At 60.4% G+C, this 27,161-nt stretch overlaps 2 protein-coding genes across 2 annotated transcripts in view; one reads left to right on the plus strand and one right to left on the minus strand.

Moving 5' to 3' along the window:
* Positions 1-6,366, plus strand: LOC104864461 (bile salt-activated lipase). Its single transcript, XM_010627427.3, has 11 exons — positions 1-72; positions 1,777-1,927; positions 2,010-2,132; positions 2,364-2,561; positions 2,685-2,815; positions 2,969-3,076; positions 3,223-3,340; positions 4,460-4,646; positions 4,827-5,030; positions 5,496-5,693; positions 5,965-6,366. The coding sequence occupies exons 1-11, from the start codon at positions 7-9 to the stop codon at positions 6,260-6,262; spliced, it is 1,782 nt and encodes a 593-aa protein (XP_010625729.1). The 5' UTR covers positions 1-6; the 3' UTR covers positions 6,263-6,366.
* A 4,535-nt stretch (positions 6,367-10,901) lies between these two features.
* Positions 10,902-27,161, minus strand: part of Ralgds (ral guanine nucleotide dissociation stimulator) — a 21,457-nt gene continuing 5,197 nt past the window's right edge. The window contains exons 3-24 of the mRNA XM_010627466.2: positions 24,043-24,133; positions 23,759-23,960; positions 22,533-22,684; positions 22,378-22,479; positions 21,872-22,016; positions 20,314-20,451; positions 19,327-19,520; positions 18,844-18,903; positions 18,200-18,393; positions 17,691-18,073; positions 16,917-17,132; positions 16,555-16,658; positions 16,188-16,272; positions 14,949-15,017; positions 14,484-14,570; positions 14,048-14,080; positions 13,668-13,789; positions 13,389-13,484; positions 13,085-13,286; positions 12,748-12,990; positions 11,780-11,894; positions 10,902-11,077 (exon numbers count right to left, since the gene is read on the minus strand). Coding sequence (XP_010625768.1) covers positions 10,902-11,077; positions 11,780-11,894; positions 12,748-12,990; positions 13,085-13,286; positions 13,389-13,484; positions 13,668-13,789; positions 14,048-14,080; positions 14,484-14,570; positions 14,949-15,017; positions 16,188-16,272; positions 16,555-16,658; positions 16,917-17,132; positions 17,691-18,073; positions 18,200-18,393; positions 18,844-18,903; positions 19,327-19,520; positions 20,314-20,451; positions 21,872-22,016; positions 22,378-22,479; positions 22,533-22,684; positions 23,759-23,960; positions 24,043-24,133 — 3,209 coding nt within the window. The remainder of the gene's footprint in view (positions 11,078-11,779; positions 11,895-12,747; positions 12,991-13,084; positions 13,287-13,388; positions 13,485-13,667; positions 13,790-14,047; positions 14,081-14,483; positions 14,571-14,948; positions 15,018-16,187; positions 16,273-16,554; positions 16,659-16,916; positions 17,133-17,690; positions 18,074-18,199; positions 18,394-18,843; positions 18,904-19,326; positions 19,521-20,313; positions 20,452-21,871; positions 22,017-22,377; positions 22,480-22,532; positions 22,685-23,758; positions 23,961-24,042; positions 24,134-27,161) is intronic.

The following is a 27,161-nucleotide window of genomic DNA, read 5'->3' on the forward strand; positions in this document are numbered from 1 at the left end:
CTCAGCATGGGTCGCCTGGAGCTCACCGTCGTGGGCCTCGCCTGCTGCTTGGCCGTGGCCAGTGCCGCAAAGGTAAGAGGGGCTCACGGAATGCCCGGTGCTGTGGCTTTGCCTGGTCTGTTTGTGCTGCAGGTGCTCTGGGAACTGTGGGGACAGGGCCTCGAGGAGGGAGGACAGTGAGTCGGAGGCAGAGAGCGGGAGCTGAGCAAGACCCCTTCAGGGATCCATCGTGGCCTGGGCACGGACCCTGCGCAGCCTCTGCCTGGCTCCTCTCACTCCTGTGAGGTCCAGCACAGGTCCCAGCTGAGTTTGACTTCATAGCCACCAAGAGCAGGTGCTGGCGTTGATGCCTCTCCTGCAGTATTTGGAGCCGGTATGGTAAAATGTCTTCATCTGATCTGAAATTCAAACATACCCATGTCCCCTGAAGTCCTATTTTCCATGTCTGGGGAACCTGTCTATAACACCCCAGCAATCTCAGCCTGCCCTGCTTTACAGAAACATAACAGTTTGCTCAATGTGACCCGGGAACTATCTCCTCTACCCAAAGAGGAGTCCTAGACCAGGTCTAATCCATTCTGGAGTCTGGCTTCTCGTGTAGCCTCCGTTCCACTGTCCTCCTGGTTTTCCTCACCCCTTCCTGCCTGTGTGACTTGCTCTTGAACCTGGATATTGGGACACTGGTCCTGAGGCCCCCACCCTGAGGTCCTCAGGCCAATCTCCTCCTCACGGACCCTTCTTAGAGTCACCTTCCAGTCCCTCAGGCACTGACCTGGCTCTCTGTTCCTTCTCAGAGGCCCTGGGTGCTGGAACAAGGAAGTTCGAATACCAGTGCTGCCCAAGGCACCTGGTAGTGGTTGTTTCTGGCTTCTTCCTCTCCAGTTCCTGCCTGCCTCACTTTCCCTCCCAGGGTGACATCAGCCTGATCTCCAGAGGGCTGCTAGGACATGGCTGGGTCCACGGGTGCAGGCCACCCTGCTTTTCCCAATCTAGGACCTGGCACAGGTGAGAGGTAGGAAGCAGTAGTGGGCACCAGTGTGTGGGCCAACAGGGCAGCTCTAGAGCTCCACCTCAACAGGTAGACGGTGGCACTGGGAAGGGACAGAAGCTGGGCTCTGAGGTTGGACAGCCATGTCCCAGCAGTGTGACCTGGAGGAAGAGAATCCTGAGTCTCTGTCCCCTCGGTGGGCAGTCGAGCACCTCAGGGGGCAGTGGGGACACAGCAGCAGTTCTGATTGCCTGAGCAGGGGCGTAGTCCACACACAGGTGTGGCAACGTGGACATTGGGCGACCGACACCATGCCAAGCCTGCCATGTACCGGGAGAGGAAGGGAGGAGAAAGCAAAAGGGCCACCCTTTGGACAGCTCAGGACTGGGGAGGAAACATTTTTCACCCTCTCTGTCTGATGCACTGAGCACCCACACTGTCCGAAAGAAGGAGAGAGTCTCTGGTGTGTCCCAGCTTACACACGGGGAAACTGAGGCTCCCTGTTGCAGGAAGGCAGCCATAGCTGGAACCAAGGCTTCTGAGCTAGTGGAGTGGAGGCGTGGATCGGTACAGCGTCCCCAGTCCCAGGGAGCAGGATGCCCAAGGGTGGGCTGCAGGTACAGGAGCCTGCCCCTCCACACTGTGGATGAGAGGCCAAGCCCACCTTCTGTCCGCTCCTCTGAGGCGGTCTCTGGGAGGCCCCGGGATGCCGGCGCCTGTTCAGGTCACCACTCAGGATTCAGGCTGCCCAGGCCCACAGTCCCTGACCCTGCAGTGTCTCACCCTAGCTGGGCCCGGTGTACACAGAAGGAGGGTTCGTGGAAGGTGTCAACAAGAAGCTCAGCCTTTTGGGCGGTGACTCTGTGGACGTCTTCAAGGGCATCCCCTTTGCCACCGCCAAGACCCTGGAGAAGCCGCAGCGGCATCCTGGCTGGCAAGGTGAGCACAGGTCTGCTGGGCGTCTGTGCGTGGGTGCTGAGGGCAGCCACACCCTCACGCCATGCACTCCTGCCTCCTGCAGGGACTCTGAAGGCCAAGGACTTCAAGAAGCGATGCCTGCAGGCCACCATCACCCAGGACAGCACTTACGGGCAGGAAGACTGCCTCTACCTCAACATCTGGGTTCCCCAGGGCAGGAAGCAAGGTCTGGCCCCACACCCGGTGGGAATCCCCAAGCAGCAGCCGGGGCTCTGCACTGGGGGGTATTGGTGTGTGCAAAACAGAAGCCCCTGAATTCAGCCCGCAGGGGCAGCCAGGTGGCTCCCACTACTGGTCCCCTGCCTGGGGCAGGGTGCCTGCTGCGAGGAGACAGACTGGACTGGCCTAGGAGACACAGGGCAGGCATGGGGGGGTCACACCCTGCTCCCCACCTCAGTGTCCCAGGACCTGCCTGTGATGGTCTGGATCTACGGCGGTGCCTTCCTCATGGGGGCCGGGCATGGGGCGAATTTCCTCAACATCTACCTGTATGACGGGGAGGAGATTGCCACCCGTGGCAACGTCATCGTGGTCACCTTCAACTACCGCGTCGGCCCCCTGGGCTTCCTCAGCACCGGGGATGCCAACCTGCCAGGTGCACTGGGTGCTCTGGGGCTGGCACAGCGGGTGTGACTGGTGCCCACGGGGTGCAGGCTCGGCTCATCATGCAGCCCAGCTCTGGGCCTGGATGACCACCCCTGTCCTGCTCTGCCCCCAGGGAACTACGGCCTTCGGGATCAGCACATGGCCATTGCCTGGGTGAAGAGGAACATCGCGGCCTTTGGGGGGGACCCCAACAACATCACCATCTTTGGGGAATCAGCTGGGGGTGCCAGCGTCTCCCTGCAGGTCTGGGGCTCCCCAGAGGGAAGGGCCTGACCCCAAGGTGGGGATGGAGCCAGGGAGGCCGGGGAAGATGGAAGCCGGAGAGGAGACTAAGCGGACGGGCTGGGGTGTGCTCAGCCTGGTGCAGCCGGGTGACAGGACTCCTGGCTGTCGCAGACCCTGTCCCCCTACAACAAAGGCCTCATCCGGAGAGCCATTAGCCAGAGCGGTGTGGCACTGAGCCCCTGGGCTATCCAGCGCAACCCACTCTTCTGGGCCCAAAGGGTAAGCGGAGGGGACGGGGTGGGCAGGGAGGAGTCTGACAGCCGCCCGGGGGGCCCTTCCCGGTCCTCACTCTCTGTCCTACCCCATGAGCCATGCAGTGCCTGCTCCCTGGCCTCACCTAACCACCCACCTGCACCCGTCCCCAGGTCGCTGAGAAGGTGGGCTGCCCCACGGACGATACCGCCAGGCTGGCCCAGTGTCTGAAGATTACAGACCCCCGGGCCCTGACTTTGGCCTACAGATTGCCCTTGGTAGCTCAGGAGTGTGAGTGGGGGCTTTCAGGTGGGATGTGAGTGTGCAGGAGTGGGGAGGCCTCTCCGGGGGAGGCCAAGTGCCCGCAGAATACAGGAACCTGCTGGGGCTGGGGCCTGAACCACTCACCCACTCTGGGTCCCTAGCAGTTGGCATCAGGTGTGGGCACAGTGGAAATGGGAGGGTATCACTGGCCCCCCTCTCCTCTGAGTCCTAAGTGACCCGCCTGGAAGCTGATGAACACATGGTCTGTACCAGGTCCCTAATCATGCAGAGATACAGCCTTCGCTCCCACTGTTAGGGCGATGCCGCGACCCCAGACCAAGGCCCCGTGGCTGCGTGTAACGCGGCTTTCCATCCGCCCCTCCTTCATCAGGCAAACCTGACTCACCGCCTGCGGTCATGTCACCTCTCCCGGGCAGTGCAGTTCCCTCCTGCTGTTGGCCAGACGAAGGCAAAGCAAATGCTATGGCCCCCGATCCTTTTTTCTTCTTTTCTTTATCTTTTTTTTGTTTATGCTGCTGGGGATCAAACTCGGGTCTGGTGCATGCTGAGCTTTGCATCCCTGTGCCGAGCTCCTGGCCCTGCCAACCAGGAGGGTCTGCTGTAGAAAAGCTTTGCGGGACCTGGGGAAAGCTGGGGCCCCACCTGCCCAACCCAGGTACCTGGTGCTCTGGGGCCAGCAGGGGGTCCCAGTGAGATACCGGCCACCCACAGTGGATGGATTCCAAAGGAGACCCCAAACTATGGGAGAGGGCAACTCTTCTCTGAGGCTGTAGGTCTTCCGTGCCTTTGGTCAAGTCCAGCGAGAACACAGGAAGGGGAAGGAGGGACAGCCCTGAGCCCTAAGCAGTGTGCTCTCCACGTGGGGCCGCGTCCCAGCTTCCGGACACATTTAGGATGGTCACCGGGGGAGAAGGGAGCCACGGACATGCGGTGGGCTGCGGCAGGGACGCAGCCGAACCCCACGCTACAGGCCAGCCCTGCCCGGGGTAGGACTCTCCAGGCCTGAGGTCTCGGGCCGGGCTTGAGAAGCGGTGGTCTAGGCCCAAGAAGGAAGTAGATGAGCTCTGGATATAAAGAGAGGGCCCGAAGTGCTGGAGGCTCAGGAACCTGCTCCCTCTCTCCCAGATCCGATAGTGCAGTATCTGGGCTTTGTCCCTGTCGTGGATGGAGACTTCATCCCCGATGACCCGCTCAACCTGTTCTCCAACGCTGCTGACATCGACTACTTAGCAGGCACCAACAGCATGGATGGCCACCTATTCGCCACCATCGACATGCCAGCCGTCGACAGATTCTACAAAAACATCTCGGAGTAAGCAGGGGTCCAGGACCCACGGGCAGCATGTGCTTGGCACAGCTGAGAAGGAGCTGCCTGGGGCAGAAGCCATCAGCACAGGGGAGACTGAGGAAGGTGGCGCTGTGTTAGCTGGGTACACAGACGGCCTCCTGGTGGCTGTAGGGGCACAGTCTGGTGCCTGCTCGGTCCCTGCAGGGAGGACTTCTACTGGCTGGTCAGTGGGTTCACCACGAGCAAGGGGCTGGATGGCGCCCGGGCCGCCTTTGATGTCTACACTGAGCGGTGGGCTCAGGACCCATCCCAGGAGACCAAGAAGAAGACCGTGGTGGACCTGGAGACCGACGTTCTCTTCCTGATTCCCACGGAGACATCCCTGGCCCAGCACAGAGCCACTGCCAAGTGAGGGTGTGGGAAGGGCGTGGCTTCCTGGGGCTTCCTGGGGATCTTCTAGGGCCGTGCGCCTCCCTGCCATGGCCAACAAAGCAACAAACTGAGGTCTAGCTTCCCCCCATCAGGGCAGAATGGGAGGCAGTGAGGCACATGTCCTGTCCCATCGAGTGAAAGTGGAAACACATGCAGAGGAGACAAAGCCTTGTTGGTACTGAGCCATGAGAGCAAGGTACCTCAAATGCTCTGTGCAGGTCTCCCTTTGACAGCTCATATGCTAAATGTGGGGAAAACACTGTACGTGTGAGGAATAAGCACTATAGAAACTAGAATCCGGGCTTGGACACTGCTTTCCCTGCACCAGATGTGAGGAGCCGTTTCCCCACGAGTCCTGGGGTCTCCCCAGACCTTCCCCCTAGCCTCCCCCACGGCCTGTCTGTCAGGCCAGCCTCCACCCAGGCTGTTTCCTCCCCTCAGGAGTGGCAGGACCTACGCCTACCTCTTTTCTATGCCCTCTCGGATGCCCATCTACCCCAAATGGATAGGGGCTGACCACGCAGATGACATCCAGTACGTCTTTGGAAAGCCCTTCGCCACCCCCCTGGGATACCGGGCTCAAGACAGGACCCTCTCCAAGGCCGTGATCGCCTACTGGACCAACTTTGCCCGCAGTGGGTAAGGCGTGGACTTCAGCTTCCAGGACCCCACCAGCGCGGTGGCCCTGCAGGCCTGTGTTCTGGTCCTTGTTCCTCACCAGCGGGGAGACAGGGAAGGGTGCTGACATCTTATCTATGTGAGGGTCCAAGCCACAGGCTGAGCACTAAAGTCCACGAGCTGCTCAGCCAGGGTTAAGTCTCAGAGGCCCGAGGGCCATGCAGAGAGCTGGCCGGGAGTCTCCAGGCTCCTGGGACCCTCCGCCTCCACTCAGCCCATTGTCACTCTGCAGGGACCCCAACGTGGGCCACTCCGTTGTACCCACTCACTGGTACCCCTACACCACGGAGAATGGCAACTACCTGAACATCACCAGCACGCTAGACAGCAGCTCCATGAAGGAGCACCTGAGGACCAAGTTTCTGCAGTTCTGGGCCCTGAACTACCAGGCGCTGCCCACCGTGGTTGCCAGGGCAACCCTTGTGCCTCCTGTGGACGACTCTGAAGCTGTCCCTGTGCCTCCTGCGGATGGCTCCCAGGCCCCTCAGGCCCCTCAGGCCCCCTCAATGCCTGTAGCCATTGGCTTCTAGTGTCCATGTGTCTGGTCCCAAGTGGCCAAAGGTTGGGTTCCCTGGGCTGCCTCCTCTTCTGAGCTCTTCCTGAATAAAACCCATCTCTCTTCATCTAGCCTTTGTCTTTTGATCCCACAACTCAGATAGAAGAAGGAGAGGCCTGTGGCCTTCTGGTCAGGGATGGCGAACCTTTTAGAGACCGAGTGCCCAACTGCAACCCAAAACCCACTTGCTCATCGCAAAGTGCCAGCCCTGCAGTCGGAGTGCTGCAGTTTCAGTGAAGAACCAGCTCACACCACTTGTGATGTCATCTCAGTGCTGCTGTGCATATCCCACAGTTTTGCCACCACTGCCATTGGCCGTGCGTAACAGGAGGAGGTGCTTGGTCGGGTGTCGCCCTGTCATTTGGGAGTCCCCAGCCTCCAGGAAGTCTTCCACAGCACCGTCCTCATCTTAGGAGGAGCCCTGTCCAGAGCAGTTTTGCTGGCAGGAAGCAGCACTCTGGTCCTGGCCACACCCCACTGAGCCTCACCCAGAGGCCCCAGGGTGGGCTCAGGGGACCTGGTAGTGTGGTGGGACTATGTGGGACACTTCGGGGTACAATTGATGAACGAGATGCAAGGGAAGCAGGAGCCCAGCTGCAGGGGGCAGGACAGCATATGCAAAGGCCCAGTGTAGCCTCACTGGCCGCATCTCGTCTTTCCAGACAGGGAACCAGCATAAAAATGGAGCAGGATTCCCGCAGGACTCCTGTCTGAGGGAAAGCCAGGCCACAGTCCCTACAAGGCATGAAGCAGGTGAGCTCACTGTGGTCCCCAGGCTGTCACTCTTCCTTGCGCCTTCTATCCACACTGCATGCTTGATCTCTTTGCAGTTGTCCTTACTTAGTGCTGAATTCCTGAATACGACTCGGAATCTACAAGTTTCCAGTGGTATTTAGGGCCTCAGCCAGCATGAAATGCAGCTTTTCTCGCCAAGTGTTGGTAGGCTGCTGCTGTCTTGGGACAGGAAATGGTCATCACAAACGTTTTTTAAAAACCGTGATAAAATACACGTAACATAGAGGAATGCACGTCTACGAACCCAGCCACTGGAGAGGCTGAGGCAAGCTAGCCGCAAGTTTGAGGCCGGCTTAGCAAACTCAGTCAGTCCTCGTTTCCAAATAAAGTTTCAAAAAAGGGCCAGAAGCTGGGCATGGTGGTGCACCATGTAACCCCTGCAGGGCCTGGAATCCCTGCACTCTGGGAGGCTGAAGCAGGAGGATCACCATGTAAAGTTGCACCATGTAACCCCTGCAGGGCCTGGAATCCCTGCACTCTGGGAGGCTGAAGCAGGAGGATCACTGTAACTTTGAGCTCCGCTTTGGCAACTTGGACTGAGACCTTTATTTCACAATAAAACATTTAAAAAGTGCTGGGGATGTAGTTCAGAGGAAGGAACTTGCCTAGCAAATGGAAGATCCTGGGGCCTCTCTCTCTCTCTCTCTCACACACACACACACATAGAAACCACCCCTTCCCCAAAAGTAAGGAACATACGCTAATTTAACTCTAGAACTAATACCATTCAATTGTGCAACCATCTCCACTATTTTTACAACTTCTCCATGATTCCAGATGGAAATTCAATCCCTTAAACACAAAACATCCTTTCCTTCTTCTTCCTGTCTCTATAAATCTACTTGAGATGTTTCTCATAAGTGGAAACATAATGTTCGAGATCTGCCCACCCCGTAATACACAGTACTCTTCCTTTTCATGGCTGAATATTGTATTCCATTGTATGCTGTTGGCATGCGATGGTGCATAGAACTCACTTTTTTTTTTTCCTGCAAAGTTGGTAGTAATATTCTCACTTTGATTTCAAGTTTTAGTAGTTTTGAGTCCTTTTTTTCTAAACCTTTGTTGATCTTTTCAAAGAGTGAACTTTGGAGGTTACTAATTTTCTTTTACTTTTCTATTCTCGATTGACAATTTCCTTCCTTCTGGTTTTGTGTTTTCCCTTTGTTCCTTAGGGTGTACAGTTTGCGGCATGTGATCTTTCTTTTCAAATGCGGGTACTGACAGCTATAAATTTTCCCGCTAGCAGTGCTTTTCAGTGTCCTAAATCTTGATGTGTTGTTTTCCTGTTTCCATTTGTCTCAAGGTGTCTAATTTCCCTTAAGACTGTTTAGCCATTGGGTGTTTCACAGTGTATTGTTCAATTTCCATGTTTGAGCGTATCCTAGTTTTCCTTCTGCTGTTAATTTCTTGTTCTAGTGTAGCTGGAAAGATACTCTGTATGATCTCAAATGTACTAAAACTTTGGGGTCTAACATCGTCTGTCCTGAGGAATGTTTCATGTGTTCAGAAGGATGTGGATTCTGTGTGGACTGGAGTGTTTTTTTGGTACCGGGGATCGAACTTGGGACCTTGCGCTTGCGAGGCAGGTGGCAGAACTGCTGAGCTAAATCCCCAGCCCGACTGACTGGAGTGTTCTTGCAGGTAGCTCCTGGGTCTAATCGGTTTACAGCGTTGCTCACATTCTGTTTCCCCACAGATCTTCTTTCCATTATTGGTTGTTTTTGTTTTTTGAGGCAGGGTCTCACCATGTAGCCCAGGCTGGCCTCGAACTGTAGCAATCTTCCTGTCCCAGTCCCCCAAGTGCTGGTAAAGTAGGCGTGTGCCACCATGCTTGGCCTGTCCGTTATTGGAAGTGAGGTATGGAAGTCTCCAATGATACATTTCTCTTCAATTGTGTTGATTTCTGCTGTGCATGTTATGGAGGTAATATTAGGTGTGCATGTTTACAATTATGTCTTCTCGAAGAATTTAAACTTCTACCGAAATACACTGGCCCTTCTTGTCTCTTGCTACCTTTTTGATGTAGTCTATTTTGCCTGATAGTCATTAAAACATACTATTTCCATAGAATCTTTTTCTTTGTCATTTTTTTTGTATCTGTATTTAAAGTGAATCTCTTTGAACACACCAGAGATCATGGCGTTTTTCTTTTTAAATCAATCTTCAAAATCTTCTTCTTTAAATTTCTCTTTTTGGTATTGGGGATTGAACCCAGGGCCTTCATGCTGCGTTACAGCCCCAGACTTTTTGTTTGTTTTTAAATTGTGCTGCGATTTCAGGTGTGTACCACATCGTGAAAACCTTTGCTTTTAAGTTGGAGATTTTAACCCATTTATATATTTACAGTCATTACTGAGAGGGAAGGCCTAACCCGTACCATTTACTTGTTTCTTCCCTGTATGTCACACGTTTTTCTTACTGTTGTTGACCACTAAGTCTAATGCCTGGGCTTCCTCGGGATAGTTTTTGCCAAATCCTGTTATATTTTTGTCCCTGAGTGAACCGTATTTCCTTCTTATGCTTTGTGATTTTTTTTTTGTAACTGAACATCGTGTATTAAGTTGGAAATCAGCCTGTCACCCCCCTTAGGAACTGCTTGTTAACGTCCTGCGGCCTGTTCGGCAGGACCTCTGCCAACTATTGGTGTGCAGGCTGGGCTCCTTGCACAGTCCCTGGATTTTCCACCCTGCTGCTGAGGTCTGCATGACAGGTTAGCTTTGGCGGTGTCTCCCTTCATCAGGTGTCCCGGCTGCTGCGTCTCATCAGGTCGCAGGGACCCCGAGTTGGCTGCCAGCTGACCTCCTTCAGTGACCTCCCTGGGAGATGGAGCTTCTGACTCCATTTTCTGCTGCAAATGGCACCTTTGCTCAATCCCAGGGGTTGTCCCCGAAGCTCTGGGTGCCCGCCGTGGTGCACCGCCCGGTTCCATGACACGGGATGAACTTCCTTCCTTCAGCGAGCTTGAGAAGGGTGTGGCCTTTCCCGGCGCTGCAGAACACAAACAGAATCCCACCAGATTTTGTACTTCCGCACGAAATGTGGCAGTCCCTCTGTTATTTATGTTACAGCAGGGAATCAAAGAACAAAACACGTTGACCAGGCTGTAGTAGAAACAGGGTTTTAATATAATATTCAAGTCTAGCATTTTCTATTTACAACAAATAAATATTGCCCCGCCCCAATCAGTAAACATTTTTCTTTCTATACAGATATTCACCTGCCCTCCCCTCCCGAAACCTCCCTCTCCCCAGCTCCGTTTCGAGTGGTCTGGCCCAGCCCGGATGCAGTGGTGAAGGGCACTTGCAGTGATGTGAGGTGCGGCTTCCTCGCTCCCCGGGTGGAGCGCGGCTGGTGACAGCCTCTCTCTCTCTGCTCGGCCCAGAGGGCGACGATGGACTCTTTGGTGCAGCCCGAGAGAGGCTAGAGAGGTGGGAGCAGGGGCTGGGACCCCGCGGAGGTCGCAGCCCGGTGCCCGGGGCAGGAGAGAACTGCAGTGGTCAGAGTGGATGCCCAGGGTGCCTGGGGCCCGGGCGGCAGTGACCTGACCTGGAAGGTGTCAGGGAAGTGTACGGAGGGTGGTGCCCGCTGGAAGTCCTCCTTGGCAAAGTCAGCGAGGCCTCTGGTTCCAGAGAGCAGAAGGCACCTAAGGCAGCGAGTGGTCCGCGGAGGCCAGGTCAGCCTGTCGATGGCAGGTGTCAATCCCGGCGGCGGGAGAGGTGCGGGGGAATCCAGAGGTGGAAGTGGCCTGGGCTGGCAGGTGGGCAGAAGGTACCTGCTTGGCCCGGCTCATTCTGGGTTGGCCCCGGGAGATGTCCTTAGAAGATGCCCTTGGCAATCTTGAGTCCTTTCTGCTTCATGCGAGGGAGGGTTGAGCTGGCCCCATGCTTGACCTTGGCGCCCTTGGTGAAGATCCGCTTCTTCAGGATAAAGTCGTAGTTGGCAGTAGAGTTCATGGCGTAGAACACGTTGGCGTTTTCAGGGATCTTCAGCTCTGGTGGTACAGAGGACGGGGTGGTCAGGGGTGCTCATTGGGGCCCCACAGGATACCTGCACCCCTTGAGAGCTCCCAAGGACGGGCCTGGACCACAAGAGACCCGAGGTCCCTCCGAACCAGCTCCACACTAGCCAGGAGCTCTCCCAAGACCCCTGCCCGAGGACAGATTGTGCAGGGATCTAGTTAAGAGTTAGGCTCTGCCTCACCCACTCCCACACCAGGGCCCAGGCGGCCTCCACAGCCCGGGGGTTCCCGGCACCCAGAGAGCCCTTCCTTGGCCCTTTCCCACCCGCTTCTTGGGCCATGAGCCTGTTCTCAGCCAATACTGGACCCGTGTGGCTCTAACTCTTGTCCCTCAGCCTCCCTGGGTTTTAACAGGCGACACGCGGGTTGATGGCCGTCCTGACTTTCTGAAGCACGTTTTCTCTCTTGGCTGGCAAAGCACCCCTTCCAAGAGTCGGCGGGCACCCTGTCATCAACAAGCTTTCCTTTTTCTTCTCCTCTGACCTCGGCTTTGTGATGCTCGTTTATGCTCAAGAGCTGCTGGGGCAGAGGCGGCCTGGGGCGCCCAGGGCCGATGAGGGCGTCATTGGGAGCAGTGCCCGCCTCCGCACCTCTGCCGTGTGTTCTGAGGCCAAGGATCTCGGGCTCAGGGTGGGGCTGGGAGTGGGGCTGAGCCCGCCCTTTGTCCTGACTCACTGCGATCGTCTGAAATGATCTGCACCAGCTCATAGTCCTCCGGCTCGTCCTCATCCAGGTTGTGTTTGTCCATGGCCTTGCGGATGACAGTGGGAGCCTTATCCTGGCTCGTCACCTGGGTTGGACGTGGAGAGGCCATCAGGCACAGGTTCCCCAGGGTGCCGTGGCCAGGGACCCTGTGGAGCCACCTCAGCCCCAAGCGCAGCCTCTCATCGGCGGGTCCAGGGCAACCCCTCTGTTCCTGCCCCCGCCCCCTTGGGTGGCCTGTGCACGAGCAGCAGGCTCTTTCCCAGTGTTCCTAGCCCCGCTTGCCTGTGCAGCCTGCCCTCTCCTCCCAGGCCACCTTGCTAGGCTGCTGGCCCTCAGGGACAATGGGATCCTTGGGCTGGGCTCAGACGGCCTCTGGTCCAACCTCAAGGGAGGAAGAGCTGGCTGGATGTCCGGTGCCAGGCCTGCTCTGCCCTGGAGGTTGCGGCAGTGTGGGTGGCACAAGCCAGAACCCTGGTGCCTGGACCCTGAGGGCCAGAGCGGAAGTGGGACCCAGACACAAGGTGTGCAGGTGAATGCTAGTGACAGCCACGCGAGCAGCCGGCAGCGACAGGCAGGGAGGTGTAAGTGTGGTTACAGGTGGCTCATGAGAAGCCAGAGACCTGGAGGAGGGCAGGAGTCCTCTCCTGATGCCCTCACACCTTCCACGAGCAGATCCCGTTGGTGCTCCAGTGACACCCAGATCTGACAGCGCCACATCCATAGCCATGACCCCAGTGCCGTGACCCCCACGCTCTGTGTCCCTCTGTGAGGAAGCCAAGGTCCTTACCCTGCAGCCCGGGCTCTGAACACTTTCCCGCCCTCCTGCCCTTGACCTCTCAGCCCCTACCTGCGGCCCCTGCACTCTGGGGGGCTGGGCCGTGCTCCCCTCCCTCCCCCCACCCATCCCGACCGTGGGGGCCCCCCGGCCGCTCGCTCACCAGGATGCTCTTGTACATGTTGCCGTTGTCCACGTCCAGGCTGACGCGGATGATGCAGCAGTCGCCCACCTGCTGGTTGTAGAGCGGCAGTGAGGAGCTGTAGCTGCGGACCCCTGAGACGGAGCGCTTGTGGGTGCGCGTGGCGGCCACAGGCGTGGTGGAGGCCGAGGAGGAGGACGTGCTGCTGGAGGCCGAGCTGATGCCGGACGTCTCTGGGGAGGACTGGGAGGCGGACTCCCAGAACTGCGGGGGACAGAGACGTCAGAGGAAGCTGGCGGCCGGCTTGGGCCCTTGTGTGGACACCGGGAGGCGGGGAGGAGGGCGGGCAGCCGGGCACCTTCTTTTCCTGGCCATCCGGGGACTCGGGGACAAAGCTCAGGTTGATCTCCTCCACGTCGGAGCTGGAGGAGCCGGCCGAGTGCACGCTGAGCGCGTCGGCGACATCCCCGCTGCTGAGGTAGGGGCCGCACCTGAGCTGGTCACAGGACTTGGAGTGGGAGCTGCCGCTGGCACTGAGCTCGGTGCTGGGAGCCTGGCGGCTGGATGGAAGGGTGCGTGTGAGGGGCCTCCCTGGGGCCTTGAGCCACGCTGCCCCCAAGGCCTTCTGCGTGGTCCCCGCCTGCCCCGGGCCAGACACTCACTCGCTCCAGCGCTTCACAATGGCCGTGCTCTTCTTGGACTTGAGGGTGTTGCTGGCAGACTCGGACGGGGGCTCCAGCTCACATGACAGGCTGTAGCTACGGGCAGGGGTGACATAAGGCCGGCAGGAACCACACGGGTCCCCCAGGGCTCAACCAACAGCTGGAGCCCAGGCGCCACCACCAGCTCCAGGCAGGTGGCCTGACCCTGACAGTGGACCAGGCTCGGGCTGTCGGGAGCCAGGACAGCCCGGCCTGTGCCCAGTTCCGGCCCTGCCTCACCTCTCGGCCTCGCTGAGCCGCTCCAGCGCCCGGAACCAGGCCCCAAAGGGCTCCTCGGGTGCAATGCTGTAGTTGTTGCAGGCCGACTGCAGCAGCTTGATCTGGGCGATCACCTCGAATTCCTGCAGCGGAGGGAGGACGGGATGGTGACGAGCCCGGGGGCTGCAGGGCAGGCGCCAGCCCCTGGGCCTGTGCTCTGGGCCACCCCGCTTGGCCCCGTTCTCGCAGCTGGGGAGATCCCAGGAAGCTGCTCTGGGTCCCAAGCTGTCCCTACCTCCCCGGACAGTGCCTCCCTAACCAAACCTCCCTATCAGTGGGGGGCATGGAGCCAGGTGTCCTCCCAGGCAGGGCCCCCTCCTGTGATGGCAGCAACTGCTCACCTTTCTCCTCTTCTCAAAGTTGATCAGCCTCCCCTAGAAGGCAGACACAACAGTCCTCAGAGAGCCCCTCCTACACCATCCGAGCTTCCTGCTTCAGGCTGCACCACCAGCAGCACCCACCAGGGGGCAGGGTGCACCCACATGGAGACTAGGGGGGCAGAGGCTCTCTAGCCTGCCTGCCCTGCCTGCCTCTCTGAGGACAATGGCCACCAAGAGCCTCCTGACCTTGGAGAGTTCAACCCCACTCTCCAGGTCACAGCCACCACTTGAGAGACTCTAGCTTGGTACAGCTCTAAGGTCAGGCAGCTCTGGGGGTCCCTGGGGGAGGAGGACAAGGCCCTTGCAAGTGCTGAGGGCTCAGGGCCTGCAGAAGCCCTCTCCTCCAGGCCTCGGACCCAGCCCCTGAACTGCTCCCCACGTGGCCCAGCTTACTCACATACAGATAGTCTTTCATGGCGGTGTCCAGCATGACCAGGTCAGTGAGGAAGGTGCCCAGGTAGGGGACGGTTCCCTGGATGACACCCTGTGGCCCCGGGTGGAGGTGGGGTGAGGCCCAGGGACCCTGTTCCAAGGCTCTCACTTGGCCTCCCACCCTGTGCCGCCTGAGGAGCTCGGCCGCCTGTCCTGGGTTCCCCTCCTGGAGTCCGGGCCCCCACCCCGCCTCTGCCTTTGGCAGACTCCCCACAGTGTTATGGGCCTGGCCCGTACCCCTCCCCCAAGGGCTGTGCCAGGCCCTGGCTCTGATGGCTCCATCTGGACCCCACAGTGCCAGCTGCTCAGCACATGGCCCATCTAATGGGGTTCCTCAGGCAGCGGAATGACAGGGATCCAGGTTGGGGGAGCCCCTCCTCTCCTGCTGCCAGCACCCCCGTCCCTCCCTGGGCCCTGGATGGTTACTCACTGCCTCCTTTGGCCGCCTTTGAGCTCTCCTGGGATTCATCTCCAGGGTGGCAAACTTGGAGGTACCCTCCTGCCAGGACCACAGCGGGGTCAGGGAGGCTGTCCTTCCCCTCCCTCCTCATGGCCTTGTGCCCAGGCTTCTACAGCACCCCCCAGGGTGCAGATTCTCCCTCACTCTGGTGGGGTTCCTGGGCCAGCGTCTGGCCTTGCAGTGGGAACCAGACTCCCATGCCCGGCAGGCAGAGGCCAGAGTCACGTTTCTGCCATGGGCACTGTCCCGCCCCGGCCCATCCTGCATGACCCCCCTTGCACCTCATGTTCTGTGTGATGTCAGTATCCAGGCTGCTCACTCCTCCATTTGGCACTTGAGGAAACTGAGGCCCAGAGAGGGTGGCAATTTCCCCAGGGACAAGGAGGGCAGACCTGCAGCCTCTCCAGCCTTTGGATGGGGTGTGCCAGGATCCCCAGCCAGGCAGAGCCACAGGAGGGGAGGGACAAAGTGTCTGCGTCCCCCAAGAGGGGCCCTTGGCTGATCGAAAGGTTCCTGCCTCCATGGAGCCCCTTGCCACGCTCCCCTGCATTCAACTCTGCCCTCGTCCACTTCGGACCAGGAGCTCCTCTGGGCCACCTGGCTGCCCAGCGTGTCAAGGGCAGGGGCAGGAGCACCTGTGTCCTGTCACGTGGAAGCTTCTGGGGTGTGCCCATGAGGACCCACCGAGGTTCATCTGTCCCTGATGCCTCTGAGCCAGCTGGGCACTGGCCATAGCACTGAGGCTCTGGTAGCCCCTGTGACCCAGTCGGCAGAGGGCAGAGCTGCATGGTGCACCCACTTCTGCCTCCCGGCCGGCTGTGGACCCTCTGAAGTTCCCATCACAGGAATCCTCTCCCCTAGGAAGTACAGGGCATGCAGGAGGGGAAACGGTCCTGCCTTTGTGGGGACTGCACGAGTGCGGGGGCTGCACCCCCTCCCATCCACCCAGTAAGTCTGGAGGTTGCTAAGTCCTATGAGGAAGCCAGACACCTGCGAATCCTGCAGACTCATCCACCCTGCTGGGACAAACAGCTGTTCTCACTACATCCAGGGAGTGGGGGCCTCTAGCACCCCAAACTCCCCATCTGCTTAAAGGCTGAACAGATCCCTCTTCCTTTCCTCCAGGGAGGTCAGTACTGGAATTGTGCAAAGAATCTTTCAGGCAGGAACTAGTACCCCACATGCCACCCTCCCTTAGCCCCCTCTTACCTTGATGAGCAGCTCTCTGCTCAGTGAGTAATTGTTCTCATCAGAGAAAATCTCAGACAGCTTTTGGAATATCCGGACGCTGTCCCTGTGGGAAAGGCAAGGAGGGTGCCTGTCAGGGAGAGCAGGAGAGCTGCGGGTGCAAACCTGGGCTTCTTTGGAATGCAGACACCCAGCTCCCTGCCTGGGTGGTTTGCAAACAGGCTCCGCGGCCTGCGAGGGAACCCACCAAGCTGGTGCAGTGGGGACCCTTGAAAATCCCACGCGCGTGCTCTCATCTGGTATCAGGCAGACTGCACTGCCTGGGCCCGGGGAGGCCTAACTTTACCCCTACCTGGCCTCGGGGTCACTGTGGGGATGGGGTACCCACCTGGAGACATCTTCCCACGTCCTCTTTAGGCGGTGGATGGCGTTGCTCTGCAGGGCAGAGAGGATGGCGTACAGGGAGGAGAAGTTCTTCAGGACGCGGCACTCCTGGGGGAGGAGGAGGACTCTGAGTGGTGAGGCGGCTCGCATGGCCCCGCCTCAGCCTGCAGAGCTCCCAAGGGTGGGCAAGAGAACACGATTCCAGCTCTGTCCAGGGCACCCACATAGGTGGTGGTGGGGGAGCCCCGATAGCGGGACCCGTGTCAAGGCCAGCGTGGCCCTGGGGAGGAGGAGCTTGAGGGCTCTGCAGGGGCTCCGACCTCGGACCACATCGGAGAGCAGGGCAGGGGTCCTCCTGCAGCATACCCTGGCCACCTCGATCCAGTGCTCCACCACCCGGGCCCTGTCTGGGGCCTTCATGCTTCGGTCCCCCAGGCAGGTGGTGATGACACAGTTGGCCACGTTGTTGAACTGGGCGACGGTGGCGCGGATGGTGGGTGCCAGGTGCTCCTTGCCCTTCTTGTCCCGCTGGGACCAGATGGAGCCCAGGCAGTGGTAGGGCACCACCTTCTTGAACAGCTCCTGGGGAGAGGGTCACCGTCACCGGCGCTGCCACAGCCCGCTGAAGGCCGGGAAGCTGAAGATGAGGCTGGAGCCTTGTGGGCTCTCTGGGTTTGAGCCCCGACCCCGAGGACACTGTACAGGAGTGACCTGGGGCGATGGTGAGGAGCGCGGCGTTTCCGCTGCCCAATCTGTCCAAGTACAGGACACAGCGGCTCACTCCTGCACAGACAGGGCAACTCGCACGCCCTCCCCAGGGTCCCTACGCTCAGGGCCAGGCCGGGTGTCTCTGGTGGGGTGCCCACTGCGTGCTGAGGCTGCTAAGTTCCCCAGGCGGACGGTGGGGGCCTGGTGCGGAGCGGAGCACCCCTCCCCTCAAGCTGGCCTGCCCTGCTCCTGGAATCTTCCCGGTCACTCCCGGGGGAGGCAGGGATAGACCCGAGTCCACTGCTCCGGGCAGCTGAGGCCGTGAGGCTTGGAAGCTTGCCCGGCTGCAGCGTGTGGTGGTGGAGCTGGGACTGGGCCAGGGCGCGGCAGGTGTGCACATGGGGTGCGGAAGGACAAAGCCCCGGCACTCACCGAGTCCATGAGCGTGAACTGCTCCGCCACGAGGTCCGGGGGGAACGTCAGGACGTGAGGCTGCTCCCGGCCAAGTCCGTTCTCCAAGGCCACAGGTGGAGGCCAGGGCGGCTCGACGGGCAGCCCGGGGCCCGGGGCCGGCTCCAGCTCTGGAGTCTGTGACAGAGTGGGCTTCGGCTCCCTGGCAGGCACTGCAGTCGGCTCCGGCGTGGGCTCCGGCTCCAGAGCAGGTGCGGGAGCCAGGTCGAGCTCTGAAGTCAATACCGGCTCCAGCTGTGGGCCCGACGCTGGCGCTGCTATTGGGGTGGATGTCAGAACTGGGACTGGAGCTGGCTCCAGCTCCACGGCTGGCTGCAGGGCTAGCACTGGGGCTGGTGACAGAGCTGCAAGAGAAGGATGCTCCACGTGACGGCCTTGCCCCTCCCAGACGCTGACCCCGCCACAGGACCCATCTGCCCAGGCTGCATTCCCAGCCCAGTGCAGGCCAGGAGCACCCCCAGCCTCCTCACCCTCAGGCTCAGCCTCGCTGGGATCCATGTCCTCCAGCTGCGCCAGGAGAAGGTGCGCGCGGCGCTCCAGGTCCGAGCCGGGCATGTTGAGCTGCACGTAAGCCACCAGCTGCTTGAGGCAGGGGAAGTCTGGAGGTTGGTAGAAATCCTCCGAGTACTGGTCCAGCCAGGTGCCCAGGATGGAGGAGATGGCACTGTGGGCGGGCGGGCAGTGGTCAGGGCTGGGCCTCCCCTCTGGTGGGGAGCCCTAGACCAACAGGCTGGCCAGCCCTCCCCTTCCTCCGAGAGGCCCCAAGCCCTGGTGACTGCGAGCCAAAGGGCTTGTCCCTGGGACACAGGTGGACACTTCTGAAGGGCGAGGCTGCCCTGCAGTCACCAAGCCCCTGGCACCCAGCTGAGCAGGTGGCTCCCCACAGCAGGTGTGCCCGGCTGTGACAGATTCTTGCAGGGCCCAGGGTGCAGCCACAGCCTCCCTTCTGCTCCCCAGGCGCCTGGAACCCCGCCTAGCATTTGTCTCCAGTCTCCTGCGGGCAGAGCCAGACTTCAGCCTGGCCTCCGAGGGAATCACAGGGGAATCCCAGCCGCGCTGGTGCGCGCCCTACCCTCTGGAGCCCTCCCTCCTTCTTCAGCCAAAGCCCACTCACTTTTTGAGTTGGTCCTGTGGCCCGCCGTCCTCGCTGGAGTAGGGGAGGATGCAGCCATATCTAGAGGAGGCCGTGAGGGCGTCACATCTACCGTACCTGCTTACGACGTCTGGTGTTACTGGGTGACCCCCGCGGAAAGGGGGCCCAGGACGGCAGGGGCGTCCCCGCCTTCCTCACTGTATTCTCCGCTGCCTGCAAACATAGCTGGCTGTGCAGGCGGTGCTCCCGACTGCACCACCGGCTCTTCCCACGCCGTCTCAGCAGGTCTGGACCCCTCAGCCCACCCCAGGGTCCTGGCAGTGGTTAGAACCACACAGGGATGAAATCTGGCAACTCCTCAGAGGGGGAAACTGCCCGGCCCGAGGCCTCAGGAGAGCAGGGCCCAAGAGCTTCCGGGGCTTTTCCCACTCTGTCGCCACGATGCCTTCCGAGGGGGATGTCCTCTGAGTGCCCCCGCCCCCGGGCTGAGAGGCAGGTGAGCACCTTTTGAAGAGCAGGTCCAGCACCTGCTGGGTGGTGGTGAAGGCTCTGTAGGTGCACAGGAAGACAGTGACGTAGGAAAGGTCGCTGCCCTGGAAGGCGGGTACCAGGTGCTCCACCAGCTTCTCCAGCGTGCCTGCCTTCACAGTCCGCACCTTACAGGTCTCGTAGAGGCTCGGGGCAGACTCGTTCTCGCACTGGGGGCAGGGACAGCAGGGCAGGGACACAGTCAGCGTTAGCACCACCCAGCTCCGGGACAGTGGAGCTGCAGCTCAGACTGAGCTCCCAACCCTCCCTCAGTGGCTCAGGGACCGAGTTGGGACACGACGTGATTAGGTATCTCTGGGAGAAAAAGGGTCTCAGGGACATGCCACCGGAACTCCAGCTATTTGGGAGATTGAGGCCGGAGGATCATGAGTTCAAGGCCAGCCTGGGCAATCTAGCAAGGCCCTGTCTCAAAATAAGCTAAAAAGGGATGAGGGCATAGCCCAGTGGTACAGTGCTTACCTAGGTTCATCCCCAATACTGTAAAAAGGAGCTCTGGCTATGGCTCAGATCACCAACAGTGCTATCCCAGGGATTCCTAACAGAACACCCCATTCTAGAGACGAGAAAACAGAGGCTTACACAGGTAGGGGATTGCCCACAGGACACACGGAAGGTTTCTGTGGCACGGCCAATGATAGGGACCAAACAGCCGCCATCCAGCCTCCCTTCTACACTATCAGGGAGGGGCTGAGTTGTGCCCCAGCTTCCGCGCCACGGGGCTGGAGGCGAAGAATGGCCCAGCTCAACATGACCACAGGTAAGGCTGGGAGACAGGGCAGCAGGACCACCGACCAATGGCGGCACGGGCACCCAGGGGTGGGAAGGAACCCAAAACACTTGTAACCCGAGGCGAGACAGCGTCCCCTCCTACACAGGCCTTGGCACTGGCCAGCTGTGGGTGGCACTCTAGGCCTGGGGTCCTCTCCGATGGGCCACACTCACCCCGAGCCAGCGCTGGCCCTTGCTGGCTCCGTGCTGCAGCTGCACCTTGCGCAGGGAGATGGAGTAGATGACCCCGTTGATCAGCTCCTCGCCGATCTCCTGCGTGGAACTCTGCCGAGACAGTGCCAGGCGGGGACATCAGGGCTGTCTGTTCCCCAAGGGCAGGCAGCGGCAGACAGAAGGCCCCGCCCAGCACTCTGGCCCACCAGCCAGCCAGCCGTGACCTGGGTGTGAGCACGGTGGCCCCAGGCCTCCCATGCACCAGCCCCCTCTGTCCAGCCCGGGTCCCGGCTGACCCAGGCCCGGAGTCAGCATCACAAGGCTGGGGCACGTGCAGGACACCCCAGACCACCACATCCGAGGTACTTCCTTCCCCTTTTGCTCATTCGTGCCCTTGTGCCTGCTTAGGCAACAGAGGGGTTCCCAGCACCCGCTCCTCCTCACGTGAGCCGGGCGGATGTGAATGGTGGCAGTGCTGGGGAACCCCCTGGGCCCTGGCTGGGACACGAGGAGGTCACCTGGTTGTCCCTGAGGCCCCAGGACAGAATGGAAAGGGCCTTGTTTTAGGGGACGGAGGCTCCCGGCACCGTGCAGGCTGACCCGGGGGCTGCGTCACCACAGCCAGCAAGGCCTCTTAGCCATGGCCACCCCGGGCTTCCCAGCTCTCTCCCACTGGAGCTGTCGGGGGAAGGGGCGGTTCGAGGTGGTGGTGGGGGTTAGATGCTGACACAGGTCTAGGGAGGTGCTGAGAGGTGTGGAGTCAGAAGGCCCAGATGGAGGCGCTGGCTTAGCCTGGGCCCCCACCTCCTGCCCACCCGCAGGCTCTGGGAGGCCGGGAGCCATCTTCAGGAAGTCCACTTCCTGTGACCCACGGCTGCCCTCCAGCTCTGGGCTCTGCACCAGCCACAAAGCCACGGATATCTGGGCTCCCAACCTCCGCCTCCTCTGGAGGGAGGGCCAGCCCTGTTTCTTGGAAGTTAGTGGGGCACCTGCAGGCACACCCACCCCCCAAAGCAGGCCACTCTGGGGGAGGTCCCCCTTCTGAGGTAGAGGAGGAACTTCCCTCCGGACTTAGTACAAAGAAGACACCTTCCTCTACTGGCAAACTGCTTTAGGGGACACCAGACGCTGGGGGACCAGGCCCTGACCACCCTGTCCCCTCTGAGGCCCTTACAGGTCAGCTTGGCTGGAAGAGCCTCTTTCCTTCTCAGGGGTTCCAGCCACATCCGGCCCACCTGGGCCTTAACATGTGAGCATCCCAGCCCCTGAAGCAATGCTGGGGTCTCACACAGGACACCCCTGCTACAGGACCCTGGAAGCCCAGCACGGTGCCACTCTCAGCAGGGCTCCATCAGCGCTGGCCAGGCCACCACAGGACGAGCCGGGCCAGGGCTCTGCTCAGGTGTCATGTGATCCCTGCGCTCTTCCCCCACCCCCGAGGGGCCCCTTCTGCCGCCTGGTGTGTGCGTGGAGGGGAGCAGATGGGCGCCAAGACCCACAGACGCCCGCCAGGGGAGCCGCTGCTCTGTCGCACAGATGGGAAGCTGCCCTGGCTCACATCCTCTCTGGTTCCCTCAGCTTGATGGAACAGGCTGGCATCCTGATTCCGGTCACCCCAGACCACAGAGCTGCTGCGGTCCTGGGCAGAAGGCTCCGCCGCTCCTTTCAGGGACAGAGAAGAACAGCCAATCGCCCTGGGCTGCCTTTGGTGAACAGTGAGCAGGGCCAGGAGTGGACAGCCCACGTGGGAGGCCAGGCCCCAGGGACACTCTACAGGCCGCTCTGAGGGGGGCAGAGTGGAGTGGCCCAGTAACCAGTGGATGCAGAGAAAATGCCTTCCCTGAGGGCATGCATTCAGGCAGCCACATGGCCAGCTGGGTCCTGGGGGAGGGTCACACCCTTCCCATCTCCAAGCACACAGCGTCCCCAAGGTCCTGGGACCGGAGGACAGCGAGCTGTGCCTCCAAACACGCTGGCTCAGTAGATGGAAGGTTGCTGTATCCCCGGGGCGCAGCCCAGAGCCCCTAGGACAAGAAGAAACAGGGCCTGGGTGGGTAGTGTCACCTGATCAGTGCTCTCAGGGTGACAGGCAGCAGGATGCTATGTCCCCTGCTGATGGACGGAGGGGGCTGCAGGCCAAGCCCAGATCCCCCGTATGGTGGAGGACTGCGGGTGGCAAGGAGACATGCGCAGTCCTGCCGTCTCCGGAAGGCACTCACGCCAGCACGGGTTGGGGCGGCACCCTCTCGCTCCCTCCCCTCCACCGTGGTCCAGCTCCTGGCTCTAGCTTGAGTTTCGAGTGGCAGCGACAGCCAGGGCTCCGGATCCCTGAGGCCTCCAGCTGCACTGTGGACGCCCCCGAGGGGTGGGGCTGCAGCAGCGGGAGAGGGGTGCAACTCTCACAGACTACTCTATACACGTGGAGAGGTGCAGCCCCACTTGGGCAGGCAGGGAGGGAGGCTCTAAACTTTGGGGACCCCCCCATGCTCCCTGGGCGGGTGCTCAGGGCCAGCATTCATCAGAGGCCACCATGGGGCCCTCCTAGAGGGTGGCTTGTCCACAGCCCTGCAGCACCCTGACTTGCCAGCACTGGTGAGAAAGTGGAACAGATCAGAGAATGCCGGCTCTCTGGGTTCAAGCTGGCTGAGTACCTTCCCATTTTACAGAGGCGGGCACTGGGGCCTGGGTTGGGGGCCAAGAGCAAGTGCCCGGGTCCTGGCTCAGCTCTCCACGAGGAGCCTCCATGGGGGAAGGAGAATGAAAGCACCACCATCACAGCACTTTTGTCCTGTACCCGGAGCACTAGGGCACAGGCAGGACCCCAGCAGGGACTTGGGGCCGGCTCCAGGTGGGAGGTGGGCCAAACTCCTGATTCCCCAGGCACTGCAGCCAGCGGCAGCCTCTGACGGAGATTTACAAGGTGCCTGGCTGCCATGCCAATGAGGGAGTGTCCTGGCCCCGAAAGCAGTCTGGGGACCAGCCCGCGCTGGCTGACCAGGAGTCCCCAGGAGCTCTCCCTGCCAGCCTGTACCCTGCTATGGGCCACGTTAGCATCTAAGGAGGAAACATGTGCTCCGAATGGGGTGGGGAGTCCCGGCACTCTGGCCTCGTCCACCTGTCCTCATGCACACCGGCCCGATCAAGCACGCAGGCAGCCACCACCGGCCTGGCCTGGGAGGGGGTGGGGCTGGTGGCAGCCAAGGAGGGAGGCCTGGCTCCGTGGCTGAAGACCAGCACCACTGAATGCAGTGCCCAGCACCTATGGTACTTGCCGGTGCCAGGCCCTGCACACACTCACTGCATTTCATGCTTTCGACACCCACCTGATGGACGAGGAAAGAGCTGGGCATGGGCACGCCCAGGACAGGGGGCAGGAAATGACGGCCGGGACAGGGACTGGAATCCTGGCCTGTGGGGACACACTGGGCCTGGCTGCTGCTTCTACCACGGTCACAACCTCAAAGCAGGGTCCGGCCCTCGTGACGCAGACGTGGAGGAGGGCCAGAGACAGGAAGGACTTCCTCGGGTCACACAGCAAGTGGCAGGGGGCTGGGCCAGCGCCTCCCGACTGCATCAGAGTGGAAGTTTCTGATGTGCCCTGGCAGAAGGCCTGCACCACGGCCCGAAGTCGGCTGTGAGAGCCAGGCCTGGGGAGCGGGCAGGCGTCGGCAGCGTAGCCCGGGCCCAGCGTGTGGGCACTCCCCTTGGCACTTGGTCAGAAAACCTAACTGTGGCTGCTGCCACCTGTCCAGCTCTGCCACTGTGCCAGGCACTGTGGACTGCTGGTCGGGCCGTCTCTCGTACTGGTCCACACAGAACCCTAAGCAGATGAATCAGCGTCACGTCCATTTCAGACAGGAAACCCACGCTCAGAAAGCAGCAGGGCTTAAAGGGCCTGGTGGTGTCCAGCCACCCTCTCTGTCCTCAGGGCCCAGCTTTTCACCTTGGGTTGAAAAGGGACAAAGGCCTCTAGGGACGGCTGCAAAGGCATCAAAGGGAGAGGAGAATTCCAAGGCTATACCTTGGCTCGCCAAATGCAGGCCCCACTCCTGGTCCTCCGGCCCTGCTCTCAGGGCCGTGCTTGGCTGTCATTGCTCCCTTCTCCAAGAGAGCTAGATCAGCTCGATGCTCAGTTCCTCCTGTGGGCTGTGACTCCAGTCTCTGAGGTGCATGTTCATCAGGACACAGTGTTTCTGGGACTGCAGGGTAGGGGGTCCAGCTTTGGGACAGGGTGGCCACAGCAGGTGGTGGGTGTGTCATGCTGTGGGAGCCGCCTATGCAGGCAGGCAGCCAGCCAACCACCCCAGGGAGCCAGTCCTCCACGGCCTGGGTGCAGCCTCCTGGAACTGCCCCTGTGTTACAGAGCCAAGGGCTGGGACTAAGTCTCTGCAGCTCTTCTCACCAGAGATAGAGAGAGAGCACGTCTGGGAACTTGTCAGAGTTCCCAACTGAGTCGACCAGACCCCACCACTGCCTGTGCAGTCCAACATCTCCTGGAGCTGTCCCCCGCCTGATGCCATCTTTTCCAGGGCCGCTCCTGAGCCTCCCAGAAAACAAGTCAGCATGCCCGAGTGGCCCTAACATGGAGAAGGAAAGAGGACCCAGTAGCAGCCCCTCCTTCCTCTTCTTGTACCCCAGAAGTAAAGCAAGGTTCTGGGGTCAATGGTGACAGACAGTCCCCTCCTGAACTTGACAGGTCCCTAAGCTCCTGGGGGTTCCCCTTTGGAGTAAGGCAGGAAACCCTCCTGGAAGATTACAGTGCCAAGTGAGCATGCAAGGGCAGCCCCGAGGGTAGCGCCTCTGGGCCCCTGATCAGAGGTAGTACTGAGCCCCGGGGCAAAGCTGCAGAACTGCGTAAGTGGGATCAAGCAAGCAGACAAATGAAGCAAAACACCCCCCAAACATGGAGAAGACTGCACGCTGTCCTTCTCACGCCACGTGCACGTAGGCCTTCTGGGTCAGGACCCACCTCTGCATTGACCAGCTCCCTGACCTGGTGCAATCTCATTAGTAGTTTCATCTGTCAGATGTGCTATTAATAGTCCTGACCCCAAATGACAGAATGCATGCAAATCACTGAGCAAAGGCCTCCCCGTCACAGAACACCTCATGGGGGCTTGTCACACCTGGGTGACCCCTCCTCAGGCCCGAAGCACTTTCACCTGCCCCTGGAGGAGAGCTAAGCTTCCCCTGAGCAGGGCCTCTGGGCTCCCTCCCCCGTAGCTCTGTCCTGTCCTGCTCTGATCCCTGCCGGCTCTTGTCTGTAGTAGACACCCATGGGGAAACCAGCCCACGGCCAAGTCCTGGCTGAGACCCTTCTTGGCTGCGTGTCTGTGTAGGTCAGGGGCTTCATCTCTGCCCGTCTGCTAGAAGGTGGGGTTGTCACTGTGCCGCAGGCTGGTCTACACCGGGTGGAATTGGGTAGAGTTGGCAGGAGCTGCAGACCTGTGAACTCCTCTTGCCCAGCTAGGCCACGGCCTGTCCCAAGGCAGGGATGCAGGCCCGGGGGCCTCAAGGATGCACAGAATGCTGCAGGTCAGGCTGGGTCAGTGGTGACTTGGCTTATGATCAAGATGACGGGCAGATGTGTGAGGACATCTGGCCCTACCAGAGGGAAGGCCTGGGTGGAGGCCTGGCAGGAACAGGGATGGAGAAGGACGCAGAGACTGCCTGCCTGATGGTTCCCAGGGGACACAGACCTCAAGCAGGGCTGCTTCAGCTCTGCCTGCTTCAGCCACCAGGAAGTCAGCCCCAGGATGAGGGGCTTGGCAGGAGGGACAGGGACTTCCCCACCCCTCCCCCAGGCCCATGCTAAATGGTCATTGTGTTTGGTTTCCGGCAGTGGCCTCCTCTCCTGCCAGGACCCTGGTTTTCCTGCCCTAGCCAGAAGCTTCCCCTCTTTCTAAATAGCAGCCATGGGCTGCATCTAGCAGTGAGGCCTGGGGGCCTGGGGAGAAAGGGAGCCACAGCGTCTGAGGATGGCCACCAGGGCAGGGATGGAGCCTGGCTCTGCCTCTCCCTGGGCTCCTCAGGGGATGCAGAGGGGCAGAGACAGAGAGAAGCGGCCAAACCCCCAGCCTGGAACCTGCTGGCCCCTGTGAGCGCCCAGGCCAGACCCTCCCAACACACAAAGCCTGAGGCGTTGCCAGGCATGATGAGAGCGCTGGTGTCGGCCTCCCACCCCCACACGCCCGGGGTCGGCCTGCATGATGAGCGGGATGCCCCCAGATGGACACCTGCCCAGCTCTGCAGGTGTCCTGGGCCCGGGGTCCCCCAGCAGAGAAACACGGTCCAGGCCCTGTCTCGCACCCCCTCCGCCACACCGTGTCAGGTGCACGGTTCAACAGATGCAGACAGCACATGTGGCCCACTGGACCCTGCACAGGAGACGCTGGAGAGGAGGCCAGGCCATCACCCCAACGGGCAGGCGACCCCACGTCTCTGAATCCTCTCAAATCCTTACAGATTCAGGGAGTCAGCAGATTTTCTAATCAGGCAAAAGTGACTCACGCCCTGGCCTGCAAGGCCGGGTCCCTCACTGCCTGGCCACCTGGTCCCACACGCTGGGACTGGAGACCCCTCCACTCACTGCCCTGGAACCTCCCTGGTCATCGGATCCCTCCCTCCCGGGAGGCGCCTCCCATCACCTCCGCGGCACCCCCACCTGCACGGGGGAGCCTGACATTGTCAGTACAGGCCCGGCTGACCACCGAGTGAAAGAAGGCCCTGCGGGTGGCAGCTCACAGGCCACAGACATAAACAGTGACAGCGCCGCGGGGAGAAGTCTCCCAGGGCTGCGGGGCCGGGGGCCACCACACCCGACTTTGGCACGCATCGCCATCGCGGGC

The sequence above is a fragment of the Fukomys damarensis genome, unplaced genomic scaffold, assembly GCF_012274545.1.
Source record: "Fukomys damarensis isolate Sample0158 unplaced genomic scaffold, DMR_v1.0_HiC HiC_scaffold_36, whole genome shotgun sequence".
NCBI classification, from domain to species: Eukaryota; Metazoa; Chordata; class Mammalia; order Rodentia; family Bathyergidae; genus Fukomys; species Fukomys damarensis.